The 22,222-nt window shown below is 43.2% G+C and overlaps 2 protein-coding genes and 1 long non-coding RNA gene across 6 annotated transcripts in view; 2 read left to right on the forward strand and 1 right to left on the reverse strand.

Moving 5' to 3' along the window:
* Positions 1-8,985, reverse strand: part of LOC126984758 (uncharacterized) — a 45,493-nt gene extending 36,508 nt beyond the window's left edge. For 2 of the 4 annotated variants that reach the window (XR_007737629.1, XR_007737632.1), the window contains exon 1: positions 8,838-8,985. The gene's annotated coding sequence lies outside the window, so the exon portion shown is untranslated. Of the gene's footprint in view, positions 1-453; positions 3,861-8,837 lie in introns of those variants that run through there. The other 2 variants (XR_007737630.1, XM_050838817.1) reach the window with 2 other exon arrangements.
* Positions 8,986-12,190: 3,205 nt separating this feature from the next.
* LOC126984759 (uncharacterized) lies at positions 12,191-15,397 on the forward strand. The gene is made up of 2 exons (XR_007737633.1): positions 12,191-12,332; positions 15,201-15,397. It is a non-coding gene; the product is annotated as an uncharacterized LOC126984759 (long non-coding RNA).
* Positions 15,398-19,504: 4,107 nt separating this feature from the next.
* LOC126984757 (uncharacterized) lies at positions 19,505-21,322 on the forward strand. Its single transcript, XM_050838814.1, has 2 exons — positions 19,505-19,761; positions 19,972-21,322. The coding sequence occupies exons 1-2, from the start codon at positions 19,505-19,507 to the stop codon at positions 21,320-21,322; spliced, it is 1,608 nt and encodes a 535-aa protein (XP_050694771.1).
* The last annotated feature ends 900 nt before the right edge of the window (positions 21,323-22,222 follow it).

A 22,222-nucleotide genomic window follows, 5' to 3' on the forward strand; every position in this document is an offset into this window, starting at 1 on the left:
AAGTGTGTACGCCCGACTGGCCCGACCGACGATGTAAACAACACACACACACGCTCGCTTAAACAAAACAACAAAGTAAAACAAAACAAAAAAATGTTGTTTAAATGCTTTATGTGTATGTTTGTCTGTGTCTCCTTGTCTGGACCAGTGTATGTTGATACTTGTGAGCGTTGCAGATCTGAATTGTGAATGTTGCAGAGTGCGATGGTTGTGAATGGTTAAGCTTGCAAGTGTGACCTTGATGCATCGTGCAGGTGGAGACACAGTATGATGACTCATATTATCGCGCCAACTCGTATGTTGGGGAATGTGGCATGGAGTGGAGAGGGAGTCGTTTGTTTGTCGTTGTCTTGAGAGTACAGTGTGAGAGTAGTCGTGCAGTAGTTTGTTCGTCGCCGCACCTACCTCCTTGCTGGGGCGAAAAGTGCGTGGTGTTGTTGAGAGTTTGTTTAATGTTTTTTGTCTAATACATCGATCTATTCGTTACAAGCTATTTCGGCAATACGTATTAGAAAGCATATTCATTTTAACTGTTCTTATCAATTTTAAATGTGTTAATATAGTACATATGTAGTTACTTTTATTTATTTTTGATGTTTTATAACGTTTTAGTATAGAAAAAAAAAATTTAATTGCATTATCCAGATCAATTTCAGATAATCCGGTCTTTCGGATAATCCGCTTTCGGATAATCGGGGTTTTACTGTATGTCTTTTGAACTAACCTAAATAAATCTGAAGCGATATTCGTAACAATACTAAGACAGAACTACACGTCAATGGACAATATCCAGCGACCAAAGCTGCAAGCTTGATAGTTTTAAGGCCTGTTAACACATTAATCGCGTTTGGCAACTCAGCGCTCTTGCCTGCTCCGCGGAACTTTCACGGCGCCCACCACGCCAGTGTCCGTTGGACTTTTGCAGATAGAGGAGTTATGTATCATTAAGAGAGGATAGCCTGTAGTATAGTGTAAAAATCCACGGTACAAATATATACCATATCGCGGACCACTAATATTTTTTCCCTCTGCCGCGTATTGGTGCACCAATGTACCAGGCATGGGTTGGCGCATATATGTACCAGTTAGCGACGCACTGACGATATAGTCTTGTTCTGCTATTTGGTGTAGTTTTTATGATTATTATACGAGTTTGTGTCGATACAATATCTTACATTCTGATGAGCTGTATATAAAAAAACTATTAATAATGTTTTTTTCCCTCCTTTTCAACAGAAATGAACCCGACCGTCTTTTAAGGAGGGCGATCGGATACCTCATTTGGTGATTCAGATGATTCAGGTTTTTTGTCAGTTCAGATGACCCAGATGATGAGCTCTCCGAGGAAAGTGACGAGTTAGAAACAGATGAAGAGCAGGATGGGGAACATTATTTTCTTCTCTGTTATGAGCAAAATTCTAATTTATCAGGAATTTTTTTTTTTTTTACGTTATTTGCGGAGTGGTATTTCCCTCTACAGTTCAGTAAAATACACTATAATAAAGCAACCATTGGGATAATCTAATATTCCAAGTACTAGTAAGTAGTGATCTGGAGCATTATTTTTTTGTTATAAAAGCAAGATTTTCATGTATTAGGATTTTTTTTTTTTTTTTTTTTTTTTACGTTGTTTGATATGAGGGGCATTTGCCTCTACAGTTGATTACTGTTACATAATGAAATGCTTATATTTGGAAGCAAAATGTCACCAAACTTTAAATGTATTTTGGATGCCTTTACATAGCTATATATTTATTACCTTATCATTTTGAACTTATTACCTGGTACCATTGCAACACATCTGCAGTCATAATAAATACAAATTTACCCACAAATTGTTTATATACTCATGTTTGTAAAAGTTTATAGAAAGGGCTATTCGGGCCACAGATGTACCAATATGCAACAAGTGAAACATCTGCTCAGCACACTGGCGGCCCAGTAAGTGAACAAGGTATAAACAATCATATGTGAACATTTCATGACAATCAAATGAATACAAATGGCAAGACACATGAAATGGAAAAAAAAATCTTAAGGAGCCATAATCTTGAAAATTTTTTTTTTACACTTCAAAAAATTTCACAAAATCGACAAAACGTCTGACAGTCTTTTGTAAGGTATCAATATAATTTACAACTAAACGGCAATTTTTCTCATTTTGTACCTTTTTTAAAAATGTAAAAAGAAAACAGGAGAAAAAGTGGAGAAAATTATTAGTGAAAATGAATTTCAATTTTTTTAAGCCAGAACAAAAAATGAAAAAAATTACAAAATGATAAATGTAGATCTATACACAAAGTTTCTATGGTATATTTTTTTCAACTAAAGTCTGTGAAACAAAAATAAGATTTTATGCTTTGTTTGAGTCTCCTCTACACATTCACCCAAATTTCACAAAATTCACAGAATGTCATACACTTACACCAACAAACAACATACTAAAATTTCAAAGCCATAGGGCATACTGTGTGCCCAGGAGGGACCCCCCCGGGCGCCCTCCTTAACCCGAGAACGTGGGCAGACCCTTTTTTAGGCTTTCACGAGTCGTGGCTGTGGTACGGTGGACCCTAAAAAGGGCTCGCCATAAAACGCCTAATTCGAGCTAATTGTAGGCGGTGGTGGCATAGTGCAACCCACCATGAATGCCCTAGGTCAATGTGGTGGGTGGGTGATCTTGAGGTGGGCTTTTTTGTCATAGGTGGTGCTGTAAGGTTGTGGCATACTGAATTAGCAATCCATACAGTGATCACTTGGCAAATTCTCTGTAGTACACAACAAGCGACTCTTGGCTAGATGCCACGCATCACGAGACTGTTTATTTTGTAACAAACATCACCCAAAAAGAATGGAGTTTGAGTAAAAGTAAATATTTATAACGGTTTTATGGTTATGAGAGGAGTACTCTGATGTACGTTCCATGCTCTTTTCTTAGTCTCAAAATGCAGAGTAGTTTTGTCGTTTCTCGGGCACTTCTCAGCTTTCCCATAGCCGAAGCCTACGGGTTAATAAGGCAGTGAGGCCGCTGATTGGGTGAGCGCTGGCGATGACGTCATTGGACTCCCAGCGAATCACAAGCGTGTTTTCAGAGCTCAGCCAATCGTAAGGCTTCATCTGTGGCTTTAAAATGACCCGTTCTCTCTTTCTGTTTTCTTTCTTTTTCCAAGGTACGTATTTTGAGATAACAAGGGAGTAAAGGAGGAAAAAAAGTGAGCTCCGGGGGGCAGCATGACCCAATTATAATGGCACCACTATAAACAGTTGCCTGCGCCATGACAGGCTCGGGGCCGACCATTAGGCTCAGATGGATAGTTTATCGGCGCCAAAAGCCACATAAAAAAATAAAAAAAACTCCACGGGTCGGAACAAATAAGCGCTTTTTCAGTGTTTTCAATACCTTGAGTTTCGCGACCCTCGAGTTTAGCGCTACACCTTCGGAATGAAGCGAGCACGAAACTCGAGAGGGTACTGTAGTCATAACATAAATACTGGCCTAAGGCAAAAACCTTCTCTTTCATCGCACTTTTATTTATCCTGAAATGTACACATTTCCATTTTTTGTGAGTAATAAATAGCCATAGGAACAGTGGTGGTTGGCCCAAGCCCGACGTGGTGCAGGCAAGTGTTTATACTGGCGCCGTCTATTCTTGGCTCATGCTGCGCCCGGAAGCTCATTCTTGATTTCCCTTTGACAGTTCCTTTAGAGTCCACGTTGATGGGTGGTCTTCAGGACAGCATGTGGGTGGTCTTGGGCCACTCGGCGGTGACTGAAAAATCCCAGGTGGTAGCGGCGGATTCGAACCCAAATCATCCACGACGCAGTGAATACTGGACCGGCACGCTAACCACTCAGCCACCGCCTTGGATACCAACAGAAAAATGATGTATTTGTTATGGGTTGTCTTAAAATACGTATGTGTAAAGAAGGCGACGCAATGTCCCTCCCCCTTCCTCCACCAGCAGTGGGCAGCGGCTGTCAGTCATGACAGGCCACAGAAATTTTAGGGCTGGGTAAGGTTAGGTTAGGACAACAACATGTCTTTGAACAAAAATAAATTTGAATTAATAAGATATGGGGAAAATGGCCACCTCAAGATCACAGTACCAGGTGAAAGGTCAAGAAATTGCAGAGAACAGCTCCGTACATGACCTGGGGGTACTAGTTAGTAATGACTTTTCACCCACTGAGCACATTGACATCACAAGGACGGCCAGCAGGATGACAGGATGGATACTCTGCACCTTCAAGACGAGGGAACCCGAACACCTCCTCCCGCTCTGTAAGTCCCTGGTGTTGTCGAAAATGGAATACCTGTGCCATCTGTGGTCCCCACACAAAATGTACAATATTAAGCGACTGGAACAGACACAAAGGGTCTTCACAAGGAAGCTGAACTCAATGAAAAATCTGAGTTACTGGGACAGGCTCAAGACCTGGCAACTCTACTCCCTCCAAAGACGAAGAGATAGTACTACATAATTAACACTGAAGAAGCAAGTGCCTAACCCATCACCACAAACTGAAGGAGGGATAACACGCCAGACACACCCCCAATTTGGCCGCACCTGCCCCAGGACATCCATTGAAACAGTCAGTCAATGTCTTAGGTCCATACATGCTGCCAGCTTTACCAACGAGGGACCAAGACTATTCAACTGCCTGCCTAGGGATATCAAGGACACCTCAAACTGCAGCATGGAGACCTTCAGGAGAAAGTTTGACCTGTTTCTGCAGGGGATCCCTGATGAGCCCCCTGTCCTACACGCGACTACTCCAAGGGGGGCAGAGAGTAGCTCCCTCCCTGACCAGCTGAGGCACATTAGGGGCCGCTTTCACAGTCATTTTGTTTGTTTTTATCGTTACAAATTGCCGCTATAGTATTTCCACGTAAAACTGGCCTATGGGGTAGTGGCGGGTGCGGGGTGAGCCCAGCCCCGCACCTTACCACACACTCTCAACACCTCTCACCCCCTCTACCACTACCCCATAGGCCAGTTTCACGTGGAAAACTATGCGTTGATCACCGCCATTGGTAACGATCAAAACAAATAAAGTGAAAGCGGCCCTAGGAGTAGGGCACAGTGTTGGGGCGGTGGACTCCCAAGTCGCCCAAAGTGAACATCACCAATACTGCAACAAGACAAGACCCATAACTTAAATTACAGTTAGTTCCGTATTGGAGAGTAAGATGTTGGTATTTTCCTGAGGTCAGGGTGGCAACCCTACACACACGTGACCCGTCCACACCCTGGCCCTCCGCTCCTTCCTGTCCCAAGTGTACCCGTCCACACCCTGGCCCTCCCCTCCTTCCTGTCCCAAGTACAGCCCGTCCACACCCTGGACCTCCGCTCCTTCCTGTCCCAAGTGTAGCCCGTCCACACCCTGGCCCTCCCCCCCTTCCTGTCCCAATTACAGCCCGTCCACACCCTGGCCCTCCCCTCCTTCCTGTCCCAAGTGTACCCGTCCACACCCTGGCCCTCCCCTCCTTCCTGTCCCAGGTGTACCCGTCCACACCCTGGCCCTCGCTCCTTCCTGTCCCAATTACAGCCCGTCCACACCCTGGCCCTGCCCTCCTTCCTGTCCCAATTACAGCCCGTCCACACCCTGGTCCTCCACGCGCCTTCCTGTCCCAAGTACAGCCTGTCCACACCCTGGCCCTCCCCTCGCCTCCTTCCTGTCCCAAGTGTAGCCCGTCCACACCCTGGCCCTCGAGCCCCTCCTTCCTGTCCCAAGTGTAGCCCATCCACACCCTGGCCCTCCCCCCGCCGCCTTCCTGTCCCAAGTGTAACCGTCCACACCCTGGCCCTCCCTCCTTCCTGTCCCAAGTGTAGCCCATCCACACCCTGGCCCTCCCTCCTTCCTGTCCCAAGTGTAGCCCGTCCACACCCTGGCCCTCCCTCCTTCCTGTCCCAAGTGTAGCCCATCCACACCCTGGCCCTCCCTCCTTCCTGTCCCAAGTGTAGCCGTCCACACCCTGGCCCTCCCTCCTTCCTGTCCCAAGTGTAGCCCGTCCACACCCTGGCCCTCCCTCCTTCCTGTCCCAAGTGTGCCCGTCCACACCCTGGCCCTCCCTCCTTCCTTTCCCAAGTTTTTCCTGTCCACCCCCTGGCCCTCCCCTCCTTCCTGTCCCAAGTGTAGCCCGTCCACATCCTGGCCCTCCCCTCCTTCCTGTCCCAAGTGTAGCCCATCCACACCCTGGCCCTCCCCTCCTTCCTGTCCCAAGTGTAGCCCGTCCACACCCTGGCCCTCCCCTCCTTCCTGTCCCAAGTGTAGCCCGTCCACACCCTGGCCCTCCCCTCCTTCCTGGGTAAAATTCTAGTGTTTGCCCATACTCCCCCCTCCCCCACATACAAGCCTGGGGACCTGGTGGGAATGTGGGGTTTCGGGTGGGGGACACGAAATCCGTCTCATTCGCGTATTTTTTAGTGGGGGGTAAAACACCTTAGATCTAGGGAAATTCCCTAAATTTAGGGAATTTTTCCTCCCACCACCACTAAAATAAGCGTTTGCGATGAATTTAGTGTTTCCCATATGAAAACCATGCACTCAGTGGATCCCCAAGCTTGCTTTGGGAGACAAGCGTCGTGAACCCACCAAACGATGCTCACCTCACCATCTGGCGTGGCACCGGCGGCCATCTGTGCTCACATAAACCGCCTCCACCACACTCATGCCCTCTCATTAGTAGGTTGTCACCTCATCGCAAGGTTTCTGTCCTCCAAGTAGAGTCCGTGGCACCAAACACAGTGTATCTTCATTGTTTATCACTGACACAAGTAAAACCACTGGCTAGCTGGGATCCATCCAACACCACGCCTTTAACACTACTGCGGCTTGTGCAGGAAGTGCAGGCTCTCGAACCTCTTGCCCGAGCTGTTCGAACACGTGAATCCTTACTGACCGGATTTTGAATCTGCTTCACGGGCTCGTATTCCCAGTATACAAGGTGATTGTGGATATTGATTCCGCACCTCCAGAATACGATAATACGCCTCCATATATCATAGTAAAAAAAAAAGTACAGTAAAACCCCGATTATCCAAAATGGAAGGGGGGAAGCCTCTTTCGGATAAGCCGATTTTTCGGATAATCCGGATTTATGGCCGCCATTTTGATCGCCGCCAGTTTGATCGTCGGCATTGTGTTCTGCTGTATGGTAAGGACGACTTTCTTCCTTTTCCCGGTTTCTTTCGGCATGGTGATGTAGAAAGAAGTGAGGTCGAAGCACAGGTAGATCGCGATGCGACTGCCCAGTGTGAAGTGTGTGACGCGACTGCCGCCGACTGACGATGTAAACAATGAAACCAAACAAACACACGCTACGCTAAACAAAGTAGTACACTTAAAACATGTGATGTAAATGTTTTATTGTATGTTTGTCTGTGTGTCTCCTTGTCTGGACCAGTGTATGTTGATACTTGTGAGCGTTGCAGATCTGAATTGTGAATGTTGCAGAGTGCGATTGTGAATGGTTGTGCAAGCTTGCAAGTGTGACCTTGATGCATCGTGCAGGTGGAGACACAGTATGATGACTCATATTATCGCGCAACTCGTATGTTGGAAGGGGAATGTGGCATGGAGTGGAGAGGGGAGTCGTGTTTGTGTCGTTGTCTTGAGAGTACGGTGTGAGAGTAGTCGTGCAGGAGTTGGTTCGTTCGCACCTCGTCCTTGCTGGGGCGAAGGTGCGGACGTGGTGTTGTTGAGAGTTTGTTTAATGTTTTTTGTCTATTACATTGATCTATTCGTTACAAGCTATTTCGGCAATACGTATTAGAAAGCATATTCATTTTAACTGTTCTTATCAATTTTAAATGTGTTAATATAGTACATATGAAGTTACTTTTATTTATTTTTGATGTTTTATAACGTTTTAGTATAGAAAAAAAAAATTTAATTGCATTATCCAGATCAATTTCGGATAATCCGGTTTTTCGGATAATCCGCTTTCGGATAATCGGGGTTTTACTGTACTTTGAAGTAAAGAAGTCGAATTAATTCCCTTCCCCCAACGATCTTCGGGATCTCGTGAACTCGGGTATTTTGTGGGGGATCATATTTAAACTACTCCAACCGAACTTTATGACCTGCTAATGACCCCCCCTGCTAACCAAGGGGGGGCTGTGCCCCCCCCAGGCCCCCCCCCTCTTAAAGATGCATGTTCTAAAAAAAGACCACAAGACCACAGTAACAAGATCACATCAGGAAGTGCCGATCCAAAGGCAGGACTTCCGCTATCTACCTGAACCTTCCTGTCCCAAGTGTAGCCCGTCCACACCCTGGCCCTCCCCTCCTTCCTGTCCCAAGTGTAGCCCGTCCACACCCTGGCACTCCCCTCCTTCCTGTCCCAAGTGTAGCCCGTCCACAACCTGGCCTCCCTCCTTCCTGTCCTACGTGTAACCGTCCACACTCTGGCCCTCCCCTCCTTCCTGTCCCAAGTGTAACCGTCCACACCCTGGCCCTCCCCTCCTTCCTGTCCCAAGTGTAACCGTCCACACTCTGGCCCTCCCCTCCTTCCTGTCCCAAGTGTAGCCCGTCCACACCCTGGCCCTCCCTCCTTCCTGTCCCAAGTGTAGCCTGTCCACACCTGGCCCTCCCTCCTTCCTGTCCCAAGTGTGGCCCGTCCACACCCGTGGCCCTCCCCTCCTTCCTGTCCCAAGTGTAGCCCGTCCACACCCTGGCCCTCCCCTCCTTCCTGTCCCAAGTGTAGCCCGTCCACACCCTGGCCCTCCCCTCCTTCCTGTCCCAAGTGTAGCCCGTCCACACCCTGGCCCTCCCCTCCTTCCTGTCCCAAGTGTAGCCCGTCCACACCCTGGCCCTCCACCACCCGCACACTCACCCTGGGGGCCTGCACGCCGAGGGGCTCCTCCTCCTCCACGAGAAACACTGCCAGGGCACTTCACTTCAGGGCACGCGGCGGACCTCGACCTTGATCTTGATGTCACAGGGGACTTGTTTGCTTCCTCCTCCTATTCTTCTTCTCCTTCCTTTATAGCTTCTTGGCTCCTTCTTGATTGTTTCACTTTTCTGTCTCCCTATATTCAGACTTTCCTATTTTATCCTTTCCGATTGACCTATTTTCCCATTTCTTTATTTTATTTCCCTGTTTTCTTCTTTTCCCTTCTCCTCTTGTTTATCTGCAATTTGTATAATCTCACTCTGTCCTGCCTGGGGGTAGGGATGGCATGTTCCTCCCTTCTCCCTTGTTGTTTACCTGCAACAATAAACTATCAATCAATCAATAAACTATCAATCAATCAAATCTCCTCTTTGCACATCTTCTTAGGTCCTTCTTGATTCTTTATTTTTTCTGTGTACCTAGATTCAGATTTTCCTGTTTTCCTCTTCTGATTTAGTACATATTTTTTCCCATTTTTTTTTTATTTCCGTATTTTCTTCTTCTTTTGTGATGATCTGCTTCTTTTTCTCTTCTTCACACTATATTCAGGTTTTCCTATTTTCCGATTTGCCTATTTTCCCTATTTTTTCTTCTTTTCTTTCTAATTGGAGACTTTTTATGCCCTAGTTTTTGTCTTTTTAGGCATTTTATTTATGGTCTTTTATTTCTTGTATTTTCTTTTCCTTACGCTTAGTTTTATCCTTGGAGGAATAATACATGGAGCGGCCCTCAGCGGGTCGCTCCCCAGCAGGCACACGACGTCAAACCGACGTTGATAATATGTAGAAATTTGGTCATGACGTCGGACACCATAAAATCGACGTCATTTCAACGTTAGAATTTCAATGTTGATCATGTGTCAGATATCGACGTTGGAATCACATTGAAATCTCGTTAAAAATTCACCGATCTGAAAACTGACCTATTTTGTACGTTGAAATGTGGTTGGAACCTGACGCTGAACCAACGTCTTTCTTCCACGATAAATTCACCGTCGATTCAACGATAGGATTACAACGTCACTTCTACGTCCTATACCGACGATAAATCACATTGAAAAGTTGTTAGGAATTCACTAATTTGAAGACTCCTATGCTCTAAAAGTTGAATTTTGGTTGTAACCTGACGGTGAACCAACGCCTTTCGTCAACCATAAAGTCAACGTCAGCTGAATGTTAGAATCACAACGTTGGTTATATGTCACATGTCGACGTGGAAATTACAAAGAGTTGTGGTTGGAAGTTCACCAAGATGAAGACATGACTTGTATATACTTTCTAAGTTGAATTTTGCTTGTAACCTGACGATGAATCAATGTCTGTCCTGAACCATAAACTCAATGTCAATGGAATATTAGAATTACAACGTTGATTATATGTTGGATGTCGACGTGGAAATCACATTGGAATATTGGTTGGATTTCACCAAGATGAAGGCTGACCTGCTTTAAGTTGAATTAAGGATGAAAATGGTTACTGAACTAACATTTTATTTTCAGTGTGATAGCCACATTAACTGTAAAGTGTAACAAAGTCACAATGCCAATGGATATATACATATTCCCTACTCTTGTTGAAAATCTATTGTGAATCTAACACAATTTCAATGTTGATACTTTATTACATTTTGTATTCTATACCTACTGATACCAAAATGGATATCACAATACTGTCACGAAATGTGAGTAATAACTGCAGAATAGCATATTGTAACAGCAGAACATTCGTGTCCCAGTGGATATAGCGTTAATTGGCGTTAATCCATCAAGTACTACCTAAAAGGAATCTAACTCTGTGTAAACACTAATCCTCCGCAACGGCACCATTCCGGCGTCTATAGCATTCAGACTAATAAGGATATAATTTGGGTTTAAAAGGGGTTACGGTCGCTGGTATGGTTGGAACATTATTGGAACCTCCTTCTCCGCGCCTGTGCGTCCGCCGCCTGGAAATTTACGAGGCAGGGTGAGTATATGGTGCCATTTCTCCATGATTATAACACGTTACCATTCCAGATTGCTATGAAGGGTGAATGGGTGACCAGTGTAGCTGTGCAGCCTATGGAGCATTGGCACAGTGCCCGGGAACACCGTGAAATAAGGGGGGGTGTTGGGGGGTGATTTGAATATGGCGAGTGAAACGTGATTCGATATTTTCATTCTTTTATTTTTTGCTCAGCTTTTAGGCGTGTACAGAAGTTGTTATTCACGTCAAATGTTCTTGGATACCTGGTTGGTGTGGTATAAGCGGTGCACGTGATGGGTAACGATTAATGGCTGTTTTCTGCTCTCAAATAAGGCTGCGCCTCACACGTGTGGGGCGGGTCGGGGCGGGGCGTCTGCGTGGCGGTGCGGCGGGATATCAAAGTTTTACGGTTTGTTGAGTGTGCCGTGAATCAACTCCTTATTCACGCCATTTATTCCCCGATACTTGCTTCATACGTGACATAAGCAACGCACCTCAGGGATAACTATTAATGGCTGTTTTCAGGTCGTAAATATGGCTGTTTGGGGCTTCGTCAGCTTCGCCCCCCTCCAAACCCCATCTGTCGGGAGGTGCTTCGCCCCCTCGACCCCCCCGCCTATCGGGAGGGGCTGCGCTCCCCGTCGACCCCCCTTCCCTCTGTTAAACAACACTGGCACCTAGAGGCTAGAGCAGATGGTTATGCCCATTCATTTAGGTCAGTCCGCCAGTTATTAACAAATAAGAATCCCGTGAGTGGAGAAACGGTAATGCTAATGCTCGTTAAACAACCGAAAATTCTGCCGTCGGGCCCCCCCCAAGCTTTGTTCCTAGATCCGCGCCTGCATTCAGTCGTTTATAAGTACCAGCCCGCCGTAGATATACAAGCCCCAGAACACAAAGGCCTCGCAGATTTCACCACATTTACCACTTTATTAGGGTAAGTTTGAGTTTGTCATGCATTCACAGTTCAAGTTAAACAATGTACAAGAGTTCTCAGAGTATCAAAAAGGTGCTATACCATGTATAACCTTAGTATTCATAGTATATAAGTTAGTAAGTATTTTGTGGAGTCAGCAAATTCTTTCTTGTCTGTTCCCATTTCCCTACCTCAAGCTACTACCTCCTGCGTAGTTATATACTCTTTGTGTCAAGTAAATTTAAGAGTGCTACCATAATACTCATGTTATTTTGTATACATAATGTAAGAATTAGTGCATTTCTGTAGATTTATAAATAATAAGACAGGGTATTATGAAGTTTAAAGATTATTATGAAGTTTAATAAGTGCCTGCAAGAATATATAAGCAATTAATTCTTGCAGGGTGCAAGATATGCAAGATATGCAAGATACATGCAAAACTGGAGTCAGAGGTTTGATCTTCCACCAAGCACCACCGCCCACTTCAAGATATATCTTCGATCAGCTCTATAACAGACTACTGGACTGTGGATGTGTCAGACTATATAATACGTAAGCTATAAACTAATATTGCATCATACTGTACAGTACTTCTGATGGTGTCGTAGTAAGTATAGCACATATGCTTTGTCTATGTTTTTAAAACACTAGGTGTGTCATGATCTAGGTTCACAGATATACTGTAGCTTGTATGAATAGAATGCATGATGACGCACTAGATGTTTAAAAAATTTCCTTACGCCCCGTTAAGTTTCGTGTAGTTTTTACCCCGAACTCCTCTTTGCCCCTTTACCTGGCTTAACCATCAATATTTCGTGTTTATTAGGTTGGCAGTAGTTGCCAGAGTTTAGCCAGAACTACACTATTGACAATCCAGCAAAACAGGTTAAGGTCTTCCCTTCCATCCTAACCTAACCTTTTTTGATGGGTTAGCAATATTGTATCTTTGGCTAAGATCTGGCTGGCAGCCCACAAATGCTCGGCAGCAGACAGGAGTAAACCAGATCTATTCAGTATTGTCACTTAAGTTAACCTTACCTATGTAACCTAACTTTTCCTAACCTATACATTTGTGCATGTCAACTCAGACGGAAACGACCAGTTACCACCATGGCACGTTATTTGAAATGGTGGAGGAAGATCAATGCAGATGTTAATGCTGTAGCACAGGAGAGCAGCTCTAGTGACAGTATTGAGGATAATTTTAATGAAGTCAGTGAGTCAGCTGGTGTACAAGCAGAGGTGCCTGATGAGGTTAGGTGTCTGGAAGCTCCTCAGCTGGCAAGTGACTCTTATTTAGCAAGTGTTGAGGTCGGGCCTAGCTCAGCAGGCATTTCTGACCATAACACATGTTCTTCCTCTGATTCTGAGATAGACAATAGTGATCAAACTACACATTCATATTCTTTTTCTGATTATGAGATAGAAGAATCAAGCAACTCAGGAAACACAGAGATTAGACGTGAGCTAGCAGAATGGGCACTGAAATGTAATTGTACTAGAAAGACACTGAATGACCTACTAGCTATACTTCGCCGGCACGGACACAATGATCTCCTGCAGATGCCCGAACGTTGCTTCAGACTCCAAGGACTGTAGACGTGTTATCTAAATGTGGTGGCCAATATGCCTATTTTGGTATAGAAAAGGTATCTCACATATTTCTGGGCTGAAATCACTTATATCAAAGGAATTAGTTTGCAGTTCAATATTGATGGTTTACCACTATTTAAATCAAGTAATGTACAGCTTTGGCCTATAATGTGTAGCATAAACCGTGGGCATGTCCCTTTCATTGTTGGGATGTTTTGTGGAACAGGAAAACCCAGCCCGGTGAAAGAATACCTTGCAGATTTTTTGAAAGAGCTTCACAAGTTAACAGTTAATGGCATTAAATTTGAAGACAAAACATACAATGTTTCAGTTGATGGCTTTGTGTGTGATGCCCCTGCAAGGGCATTTTTGAAATGCGTAAAAACCCATACTGGATACAGTGCCTGTGAAAGATGCACAGTACATGGATCCTGGGATGGAAGAGTAGTATATAACACACAGGAATTATTCCCTCTCCGTAAAGCACAGCAGTTTCAAAATATGGCATATGAAGACCATCAGATAGAGCAATCACCTCTCACAGACATTGGCATTCTTTGCATTGAACAGTTTGCCTTGGATTACATGCACTGTGTTTGTTTAGGTGTTGTGCGACGTATTTTGTCCTTTTTAAAACATGGTCCCACACAGTGCCGTCAGTCAGCTCGCCAGATATCAGAAATATCAAATAGACTAGTGTCGTTGAGTGGATTGATGCCCAGTGAGTTTGCTCGACAGCCCAGATCGCTCTTAGAACTAGATCGCTGGAAAGCAACTGAACTGCGCCAGTTTCTCCTTTACACAGGCCCTGTAGTTTTAAGAGATGTGGTCCCAACACCAATTTATGACCACTTTCTCTGCTTAAATGTTGCCATAGCTTTTATGTTAGATGCTGATGCTGACAAGAGAAACTTTTACTTGCCATATGCTAAAGAACTTTTAGAGTGTTTTGTTGGCAATTGCCCAGACATTTATGGTAACACTTTCACAGTTTACAATGTTCATAACCTCATACATTTACATGAAGATATAACTTTCTTTCAGTGCTCTTTGAATGATATATCTGCATTCAAGTATGAAAATCATCTCCAGATGGTAAAGAAAATAGTCAAAAAAGCACAAAATCCCATTGCACAGATTGCAAAACGCTTAACAGAACTTAATGCACATGGATCCACTAGTACAGCCAAAGTAATATATCCTGTCATCTCTACAAGGAGCAAAGATAACTGTTTCATACTTCATACAGAAGATTTTGTCTTTGTGCATGAAGAAAAGAGCAGTGGTGAACTTGCTTGTGAAATTATAGGTCAGATTCATATGCAAAATTTCTTTGAAAGTCCTTGCAATTCAAAACTAATGAATATTGCTTTTATAGAGACCAAACATTTGAAGCAAAAGCTCAGAAAGAAAGTAATAGACAGAAGTTGCATTTCTCGTAAAGTTGTGTGCTTGCCGTATGATGATGGCTTTGTATTTTTCCCATTATTACATAGGGCTGAAAAGTTTTAAGGATCAGTCCATATTGGACAAAATAGCTTCTTTACCCTGGCCTATCACCAACAAAATCTCAATTACTGTTGTGAACACTGCACTTAGGTGTATGAGTAAAGTACCTAAATATGTATGTTTGCAATTATGTTTATAATTTTGTAGTTGTTGCTTCCTTACTGCATAAAGCTTTTATTTATTTTATTTATTAGATGAAATATAAAAGCATTTAAATTGACACCATCAGGGGTTACAGTAGTGTGCAAGCCATGTATTATAGCTACTATGTATATATATAGCTTATCACATTATTCAATCCACACAACTGCTAAACAGTATGGCAATGTGGGCTCGAGCAGTGTGGCTGGAGGACAATGAAGAGCAGGAGGGTGTTATACCACAGAAGTGGATACAGAATCAAATGGTCCATTGGCCACCTGGTGTTAATGCTGCCCCCGCTATGGCTGAAATGAGAGATCCAACACCATCTTGGAGAAAGTTCACACTTGTGAAAGTAAAAATTGCTTCTGGTGTGTAACAATTTTGTTCAAAACTGCTTTTGCCTATTTGAATTGTGAAGTAAAAGAAGTACTGCAGACTTTTTAGATATTGCTTATTGTGATTTTCAGTTCTCTCAAAGAAGATAATAATGCTACCATACATGTACTGGAGGTTGCATAATATTATTTGGGCAGCGTGACTTTAAGAATATTACTTAAGGTAAATATATTTGTTTAAAGATTCTGATGATGAATTAAGGGTCAAGGGACAGGATTCAGCCATACAAGACTAAATTGTCGCTCATAACACTTAGAACTTAGTCTAATTATAAACTAACATGTAAACACAAGAAACAAGTAGCACCAACACACAAACAAAACCTATCAAGTGTTCCCACTAACATGTGGTAAAAAACCTGCTCACTCAGTCTAACACCACTCATCAACTTAATTAAGCCTTGACTACAACTACTGAGTGTTTGCACTCCACCGTGGTTACCCCTGATAATGACACACACACCATTTGTCCTTTTCCCTCTTTCCTCCTCCCGCACACAACCCCCAGGGCATGCTGGCTTGGGTCCCGACAGCAGTCAGCCAGCCTACCATCAGACAGACTTACTTCGACACCTCTGTATGGGGTGATACCTCGTATAAGAGTCCTTACATATAATATTATAGCCTAGGTATATTGAACACTTCTATGTATGTGAGGCCAGTTATGCTATACGAACCAACAAGTTGGAGAGGATGACATGGAGCCAAGAGTGCAGAATGCTGAGATACATGGGGCATGTGAGATGGACAAGTAGGGTATCAAACTAGGTGATAAGAATGTGTGGTGTGGAGGTGGTGCCCCTCTTGATCAAAGACGCTGAAGTTAGGGTTGACTGAAGATCTGCTGGGCAGCATGTTGGTAACCCTCCGCCACTTGTCAATGGTTGAAAACTCTCAGCGTCTTGCGGTGGGAGTCGAGTCCTCTGGATCACCACGTACACACGCTGACCACTCGGCCACCGGTGCACCATATGCAATCTGCAGGTGTAAGCTGATATTAATTACATATTAATAATAATCGCCATATAAATTATGATCAAGAATGCCGAACATGTGGCCATTATGATTTCTTGTTTTGTTCTTATGCACATTCACATTTGAAAGTAATCTATTACTAACTGCAAGGTCTACATATATGCCTACCTATACTCAGGAAAAGAAGTTTCTAATAAATTCCTGCCTGACAACTTGACCAGGAATCAGTCTGTTGTTTCTCACAGGCTGAACTGTTACTTCTTCTGCAGCGATCCACTCAGTAGTTGTGCAGGAGCATACAAGAAGTCGCAATCTTCATAGTCTTCTTGGGGTCATACTGCAAACTTCCTCCTGACTTATGTAGGCACCTGCACCTTGACTTGAGGATCCCAAAGGTCCGTTCGACAACGCATCTTGTCCTGTGATGACTTGTTGTAGCGCTCCTCCCCAGGTGTTGTCGGCCGTGCAACTGGGGTCATCAGGAATGGCTCCGCAGTGTCTCCTGTGAAGTTGAAAATTCATTAATGCATTATTTATCATTATGAAATGCATGAAAACTATCTTAAAAATTCTATTAATATCTATTGCTGTGGTTGACATCTTTATCTCATGACTGGCCTTTTCACAAAGTACCCGAGTTACTTTATCAATGGCCCTTGATTGGTCATTTCCAACACCGTTTCCAATAACACCTTGAAAGCTGCCACTCGCAAAAAACCTTAGTGTAGCCAGAACCTGGGTGTGTGTTGGGAGTGCATGTGCCCTCCTGGTTCTCCTTTCCAGGTGGGGGCGAAACTCATCACAGAGCCTGATGATTTCCTGACGGGGAAATCTATACACCTGCAACAGGTGTTCATCACTGACATGTAGTGGGTCGAGTGGGTCCCGATATCTCCTTTCCCTGCACAGTCTGCGATTGAAAATGTATGCCGCAACAAGCTCCATCTGTGAAACACAGAAATAATTACATTACTAGAGAGGACTAGAACATACGGTAATTATTTAAGACACATAATTGTAACCTAATTAAATGGCCCTTAAAAGGTAAAGAAATATCAATGTTACGGTAAGCTAATTAAATGGCCCTTAAAAGGAAAAGAAATATCATTGATGCTGTTATCTAAAAATAAATTGAGAACGTAAAGCAAATAACAATAATAGTAAAGAAAGAAACATGTTTAAAAAATACGAGTACAGCTCCCCGAGCCAAAGCCTTCTTGGCTACACCTAAATCTCCACAACTAATGCACAAACCATGCATGAGTGACATTTATGTGACCCATGCCACGTTGAAATAAAGCTATACACATGTATGGAGGCTATTACAGCTTCATGGGATATAGGCGGTGGGCTACATAGGCCCATCGTGCACCCCCCCCACAGCATAACGAAAGTGCATTTTTCTGAAGCTTTGGGATGTCCCCAATACCAAATGGAACTTTAACAGGAAAAATCTAGGGATGCAATAGGGGTAACTCTCATATGTTTTGAAGGTACCGTAAAAATACCACATCGGTGAGCGTAAAACAGTTCTTATTCAAAGCTGCCTCCTGACCTTACTTTTTTACACAATTAAGCATGTGACGTGTCATTTTAAAGGATTTTCATCAGTCTTCACTTTAGTATATAACAAAATCCAATATCTTAATTATATTTACGAATAATATCACTAACACACGTACCACCACAGTTTCCTTAGCACAATCATAAAAAAATATTGAATAATATTTTACATACACAATTCTTGTAAACTTTTTACTATATTTTCAGTTTGATAGAGAGAGCTAGTTACATGATGGCACTGAAGAATGAACACCCTCACTCCAAGAGGAATAGATCAAATGCTGATGATGCTGAGATTGTCTGTGTGCTTCATATGGAGGGACAAAAATATGGAGCGATAAAGCCATTCTCCACTGTATCAGATCCTCAATCTAGATTGCTAAGACTACAGGATATCAAAAGGAGACGCCTTGCACAGCCTATAGATTCCCCATATCGTATGGAGTCAACATGTGAACTAATTCCTGATATATTAAATGATAAACATGGATACCATCAAATCTGTTATCAGAGATTCTGCGCCAATCTACATCGTCTGGACATTCAAGTAGTTGACACTGAAGTGTCTTCAACTTCCAGGTCTAGTCGCAAGAAATCTTCAAGAGACAGCACTCAATTCAAACCAGATTGTATCTTCTGTAACAATGAAGGTCGCAGAAAGATTAAGAGTGGAGGAACCTGGACCACCGAAGGGATGTCAGTCTTCGATCGGGACGGCGGCAAGTTTATCCAGGATTTAGCAGAGAAGAGAAACGACCAAAAGCTACTAACCAGAATAAGAGGAGTTGACATGTATGCTTGCGGAGCCAAATATCACAGGTCATGCCATGCCAAGTATTGCCAAGATCCCATAAAATGGAGAAGTCCTGACAAAGAAAAGAAAGAGAAGCAAGAATCGATGGTTGAAGCTCATGCTAATGCATTTGCGAGTGTTTGTAAAATTGTTGATGATGTGGTGCTGAAGCAACGGAACATTTTGATGTTAAAAAATTTATGTGACACATATAGACATACTCTGGAGAACTCAGATCATAAAAATCCTAACTTCCGTAGTGAAAACTTGAAAACAAAACTGGAGAAGCATTATGGAAGTCACTTATCATTCTGCCCCTTGGGACAATTTCATTCATATATCCTGTACAACAGCAATGTTGAAATCAACCAAGTCATGAAATATGCATATGAACTGGGCAGCAAAGACGTGATTGAAACAGCTGGAGCTCGTCTACATCAGGTATATTGACAAAAAATATAATTTTTTTCCGTGTTATATTGATTATCTAAGATGTATGATTATTACATATATTAAACATGTAATGCTGCAAATATGTATTACATCAACAATAATTTGAATAGAAAAATACATATTATAAATATCACATATACTAAATGTTTTAAATTTTGAGGTTTGAGAAAATGAGTGACTAAATACTTAAAATAACAGGTAGAATCACAGTATTTTGAAAAGAAAAACATGTAGATTTCACATACGATGGAAATATTTTGCAGGACATCCTGAACGCTTTCAAGAATTCTGCAGAGTTGATGTGGCCACCAACTGCCCAATCTCTAATCAACTCAGACATTGGTTTGCCTTCATCTTTAGAAAAATTCTTGTCTAACATGCTATATGGTGCATCGTCCCCAAGAACTGAAAAATCCAAGCGATTAGTGTCATCCATTGCTCAGTATATGTGTAGAGCAGCCACCAACAGTGAATGGAAGCTCCCTAAGCATGTTTTGATGTGTTTGACTCTGCGACATATGTTCAGAAGTGAGCGTCTCGTCACCATGCTGAACAGGTTCGCATCAATACTATGTAGAATTTGACATTTTAATATTGGTATTGTTGCTTATATATTGCCCAAGGAGATAGTGTAGAAATTCAACGTACTATTTACTCAGCAACCCTCTGTGTACTTTGAATGACCTATAGTAACTGACAATTTATTCTCTTAAACTAGTTCCATTCTACCAAATTCATACATTTGTTTTACTTTGTACTTCGGCAGGTTTGGTCACTCAGAGAATTATGCCTTCTCACTGGAGCTGGAAACTGCTATAGCACAGTGTGTTGAAGATTCCTCTACGTTGCTGACTAACCAGATTGTCCGGAATCCTGGTCCACTGTCCCTGTTCCATTCAGAGTTTGATAATTTTGACATGTTAATCAACGATATGACTGGCGGTGGTTCAATTCACACAGCACATGGTATAATGCTACAGGAAGTATCTGGTGCAGAAGGGACTCACAGGGAATTACCGTGTGTCCCAAAGACTGGTCGTAGGTCCCTGGAACTCAAGGAACCTGAATTACCGGACTGCTATGTGACAATGAGAAAAGATCCACGGCTGCACATAAACCAGCTGCATTATCCAGAAGGGGCTACTGCACTAATGAACTCTACCCGAAGACAAATGCTTTGGGTCATTGCCAGAACTGTGTACAAAAGTGGACATATAGTTCCTGCCTGGTCGGGTTTCCTGTCTCAGACAGGAAAGAAACCTCAACAGATAACAGTCATTGACTACTATCCAGTGATTCCGAAACCCATAACAGAATACAAGACTGTCAAAGAGTGCTTGAAATGTGCAGAACAGGCAACAGATGAGGTTGGACAAAAGTACGTAGTGACAACATTTGATCTAGGGGTATGCATGAAGGCTTACCCATTAGTTTGGAATAACCCGACAGAGTACGAGAGACACATTGTGATGATTGGTACATTCCATGTTACGTGTGCTTACCTGAAGATGGTGGGGAAAAAGATGGCAGGTTCAGGTCTGTCTGATGTTCTACTAGAAGCAGGTTTGATTGTCTCCGGATCATTAGATGGGGTTCTTAAAGGCAAAAACTATGACAGGGCCATGTTCTGCCACAAGGCCGTACTTGAAGGTCTTGAACAGCTATTGCTTGAGAAATATCAAGAAATATCTCCAACGGAATGTAACTCTCTACCAGAAGATTCTCACAGAATACTCAACGATCTTGTGTATCATCCTTGCACTGACTCTCACAGCAAAGCTCTCAGAGATGAAGGGCTGAAGAAATATATAGATGGATACATGGAATTTCGTCAGAATGTATTGGAAGGAGTGATAGGCAAAACTGCACAGTTGTGGATATCCTATATGGATAACATTTGGCTTGTATTATCTCTGCAAGAATCCGTGAAGGATAATAACTTCTACCTCTATGCACAGTCCATGTACAAAATGGCAGACCTGTTCTTCAGTTTTGGTGGACAGAACTATGCAAGATATCTCACTTACTTTGGCGTGTTCCTTGCCAACTTGGATGCTTCACATCCAGGTGCTGTGGATCTTCTGAGACTAGGAGCATTCAGTGTAGCCGCTCCATGATACCTGGAAATCGGTGTGATGTCGACAAAACTATGGAGGAGACTTTCATGAGACATGCCAAGTCTCGAGGTGGTGGTGCTGTAGGTGTGTCTGGCCTTCTCACCAACTTCAGTACATATCAAAGATGGGTCCGGTCAACACATGCACGATCCCAGTATGTCAATGCCACTTTGCAGGTTGCTGGAATGGTTTGTGGTAGTGCAGAAAACCAACACCGAGACATCAAGCTTGCTGGAATCAAGAGGAGTGAGAAGGCCGTAGAGAAAGTAAAACTCTCGATCCAGAGCTTCCTGAACCCTTTCAACATGGAGACCAACGATCTAGTAATTCTGTCCTCTGGTGCTACTGCGTCAACAGACATAACTAGAGATGTGCTGAAGGCAGAATCAGTTGGTGCTGAAGCCAAGGCAGAATTTATCTCCAGCCGCCTTCAACAAGGAATAGATTTCTTTCAACCTGTCCTGCGACTGAAACTAAAGACACTTGAAGCTATGAAAAAAACAGCCAAAGTTACCAACAGCCAAAACAAGGTGGTTCAATACAAACAACAATCCAACTTTGTATTCCAGTTATTCGTGAAATGCCAGGAACAAAATATCAAATTGGACCTACCAATGTTGATGAAATATCCCTTGACTCCTGTGCCATATAGTTTGGCAACTGCAGATGGTTTCTTTGCCAAGACTGACAAATCAAAGGCTTTCCATCATGTAGCGAAGGATGTTCCCAACGATGAACCCCCACCAATCAAAGACACCCTGGTAATCCATGATGGAAATGCTGTCTTCTACTGTATGAAAGAAATTCCTACCAACTTCAGGCTCATATCAGGGAAGATATTCAATATGATGGGAAAAGGCGATGTAATTTTCAGCACTGATTCCTACCACCCAAGTTCCA

The sequence above is a fragment of the Eriocheir sinensis genome, chromosome 57 (genome assembly GCF_024679095.1).
Source record: "Eriocheir sinensis breed Jianghai 21 chromosome 57, ASM2467909v1, whole genome shotgun sequence".
NCBI lineage: Eukaryota > Metazoa > Arthropoda > Malacostraca > Decapoda > Varunidae > Eriocheir > Eriocheir sinensis.

Excerpts from the sequence above, each read along its gene's own strand:
- LOC126984757 (XM_050838814.1), top strand. The coding sequence starts at position 19,505 with ATGTGGCCACCAACTGCCCAATCTCTAATCAACTCAGACATTGGTTTG. Across the intron at positions 19,762-19,971 it reads CTCGTCACCATGCTGAACAG|GTTTGGTCACTCAGAGAATT; the intron begins GTTCGCATCAAT and ends GTACTTCGGCAG.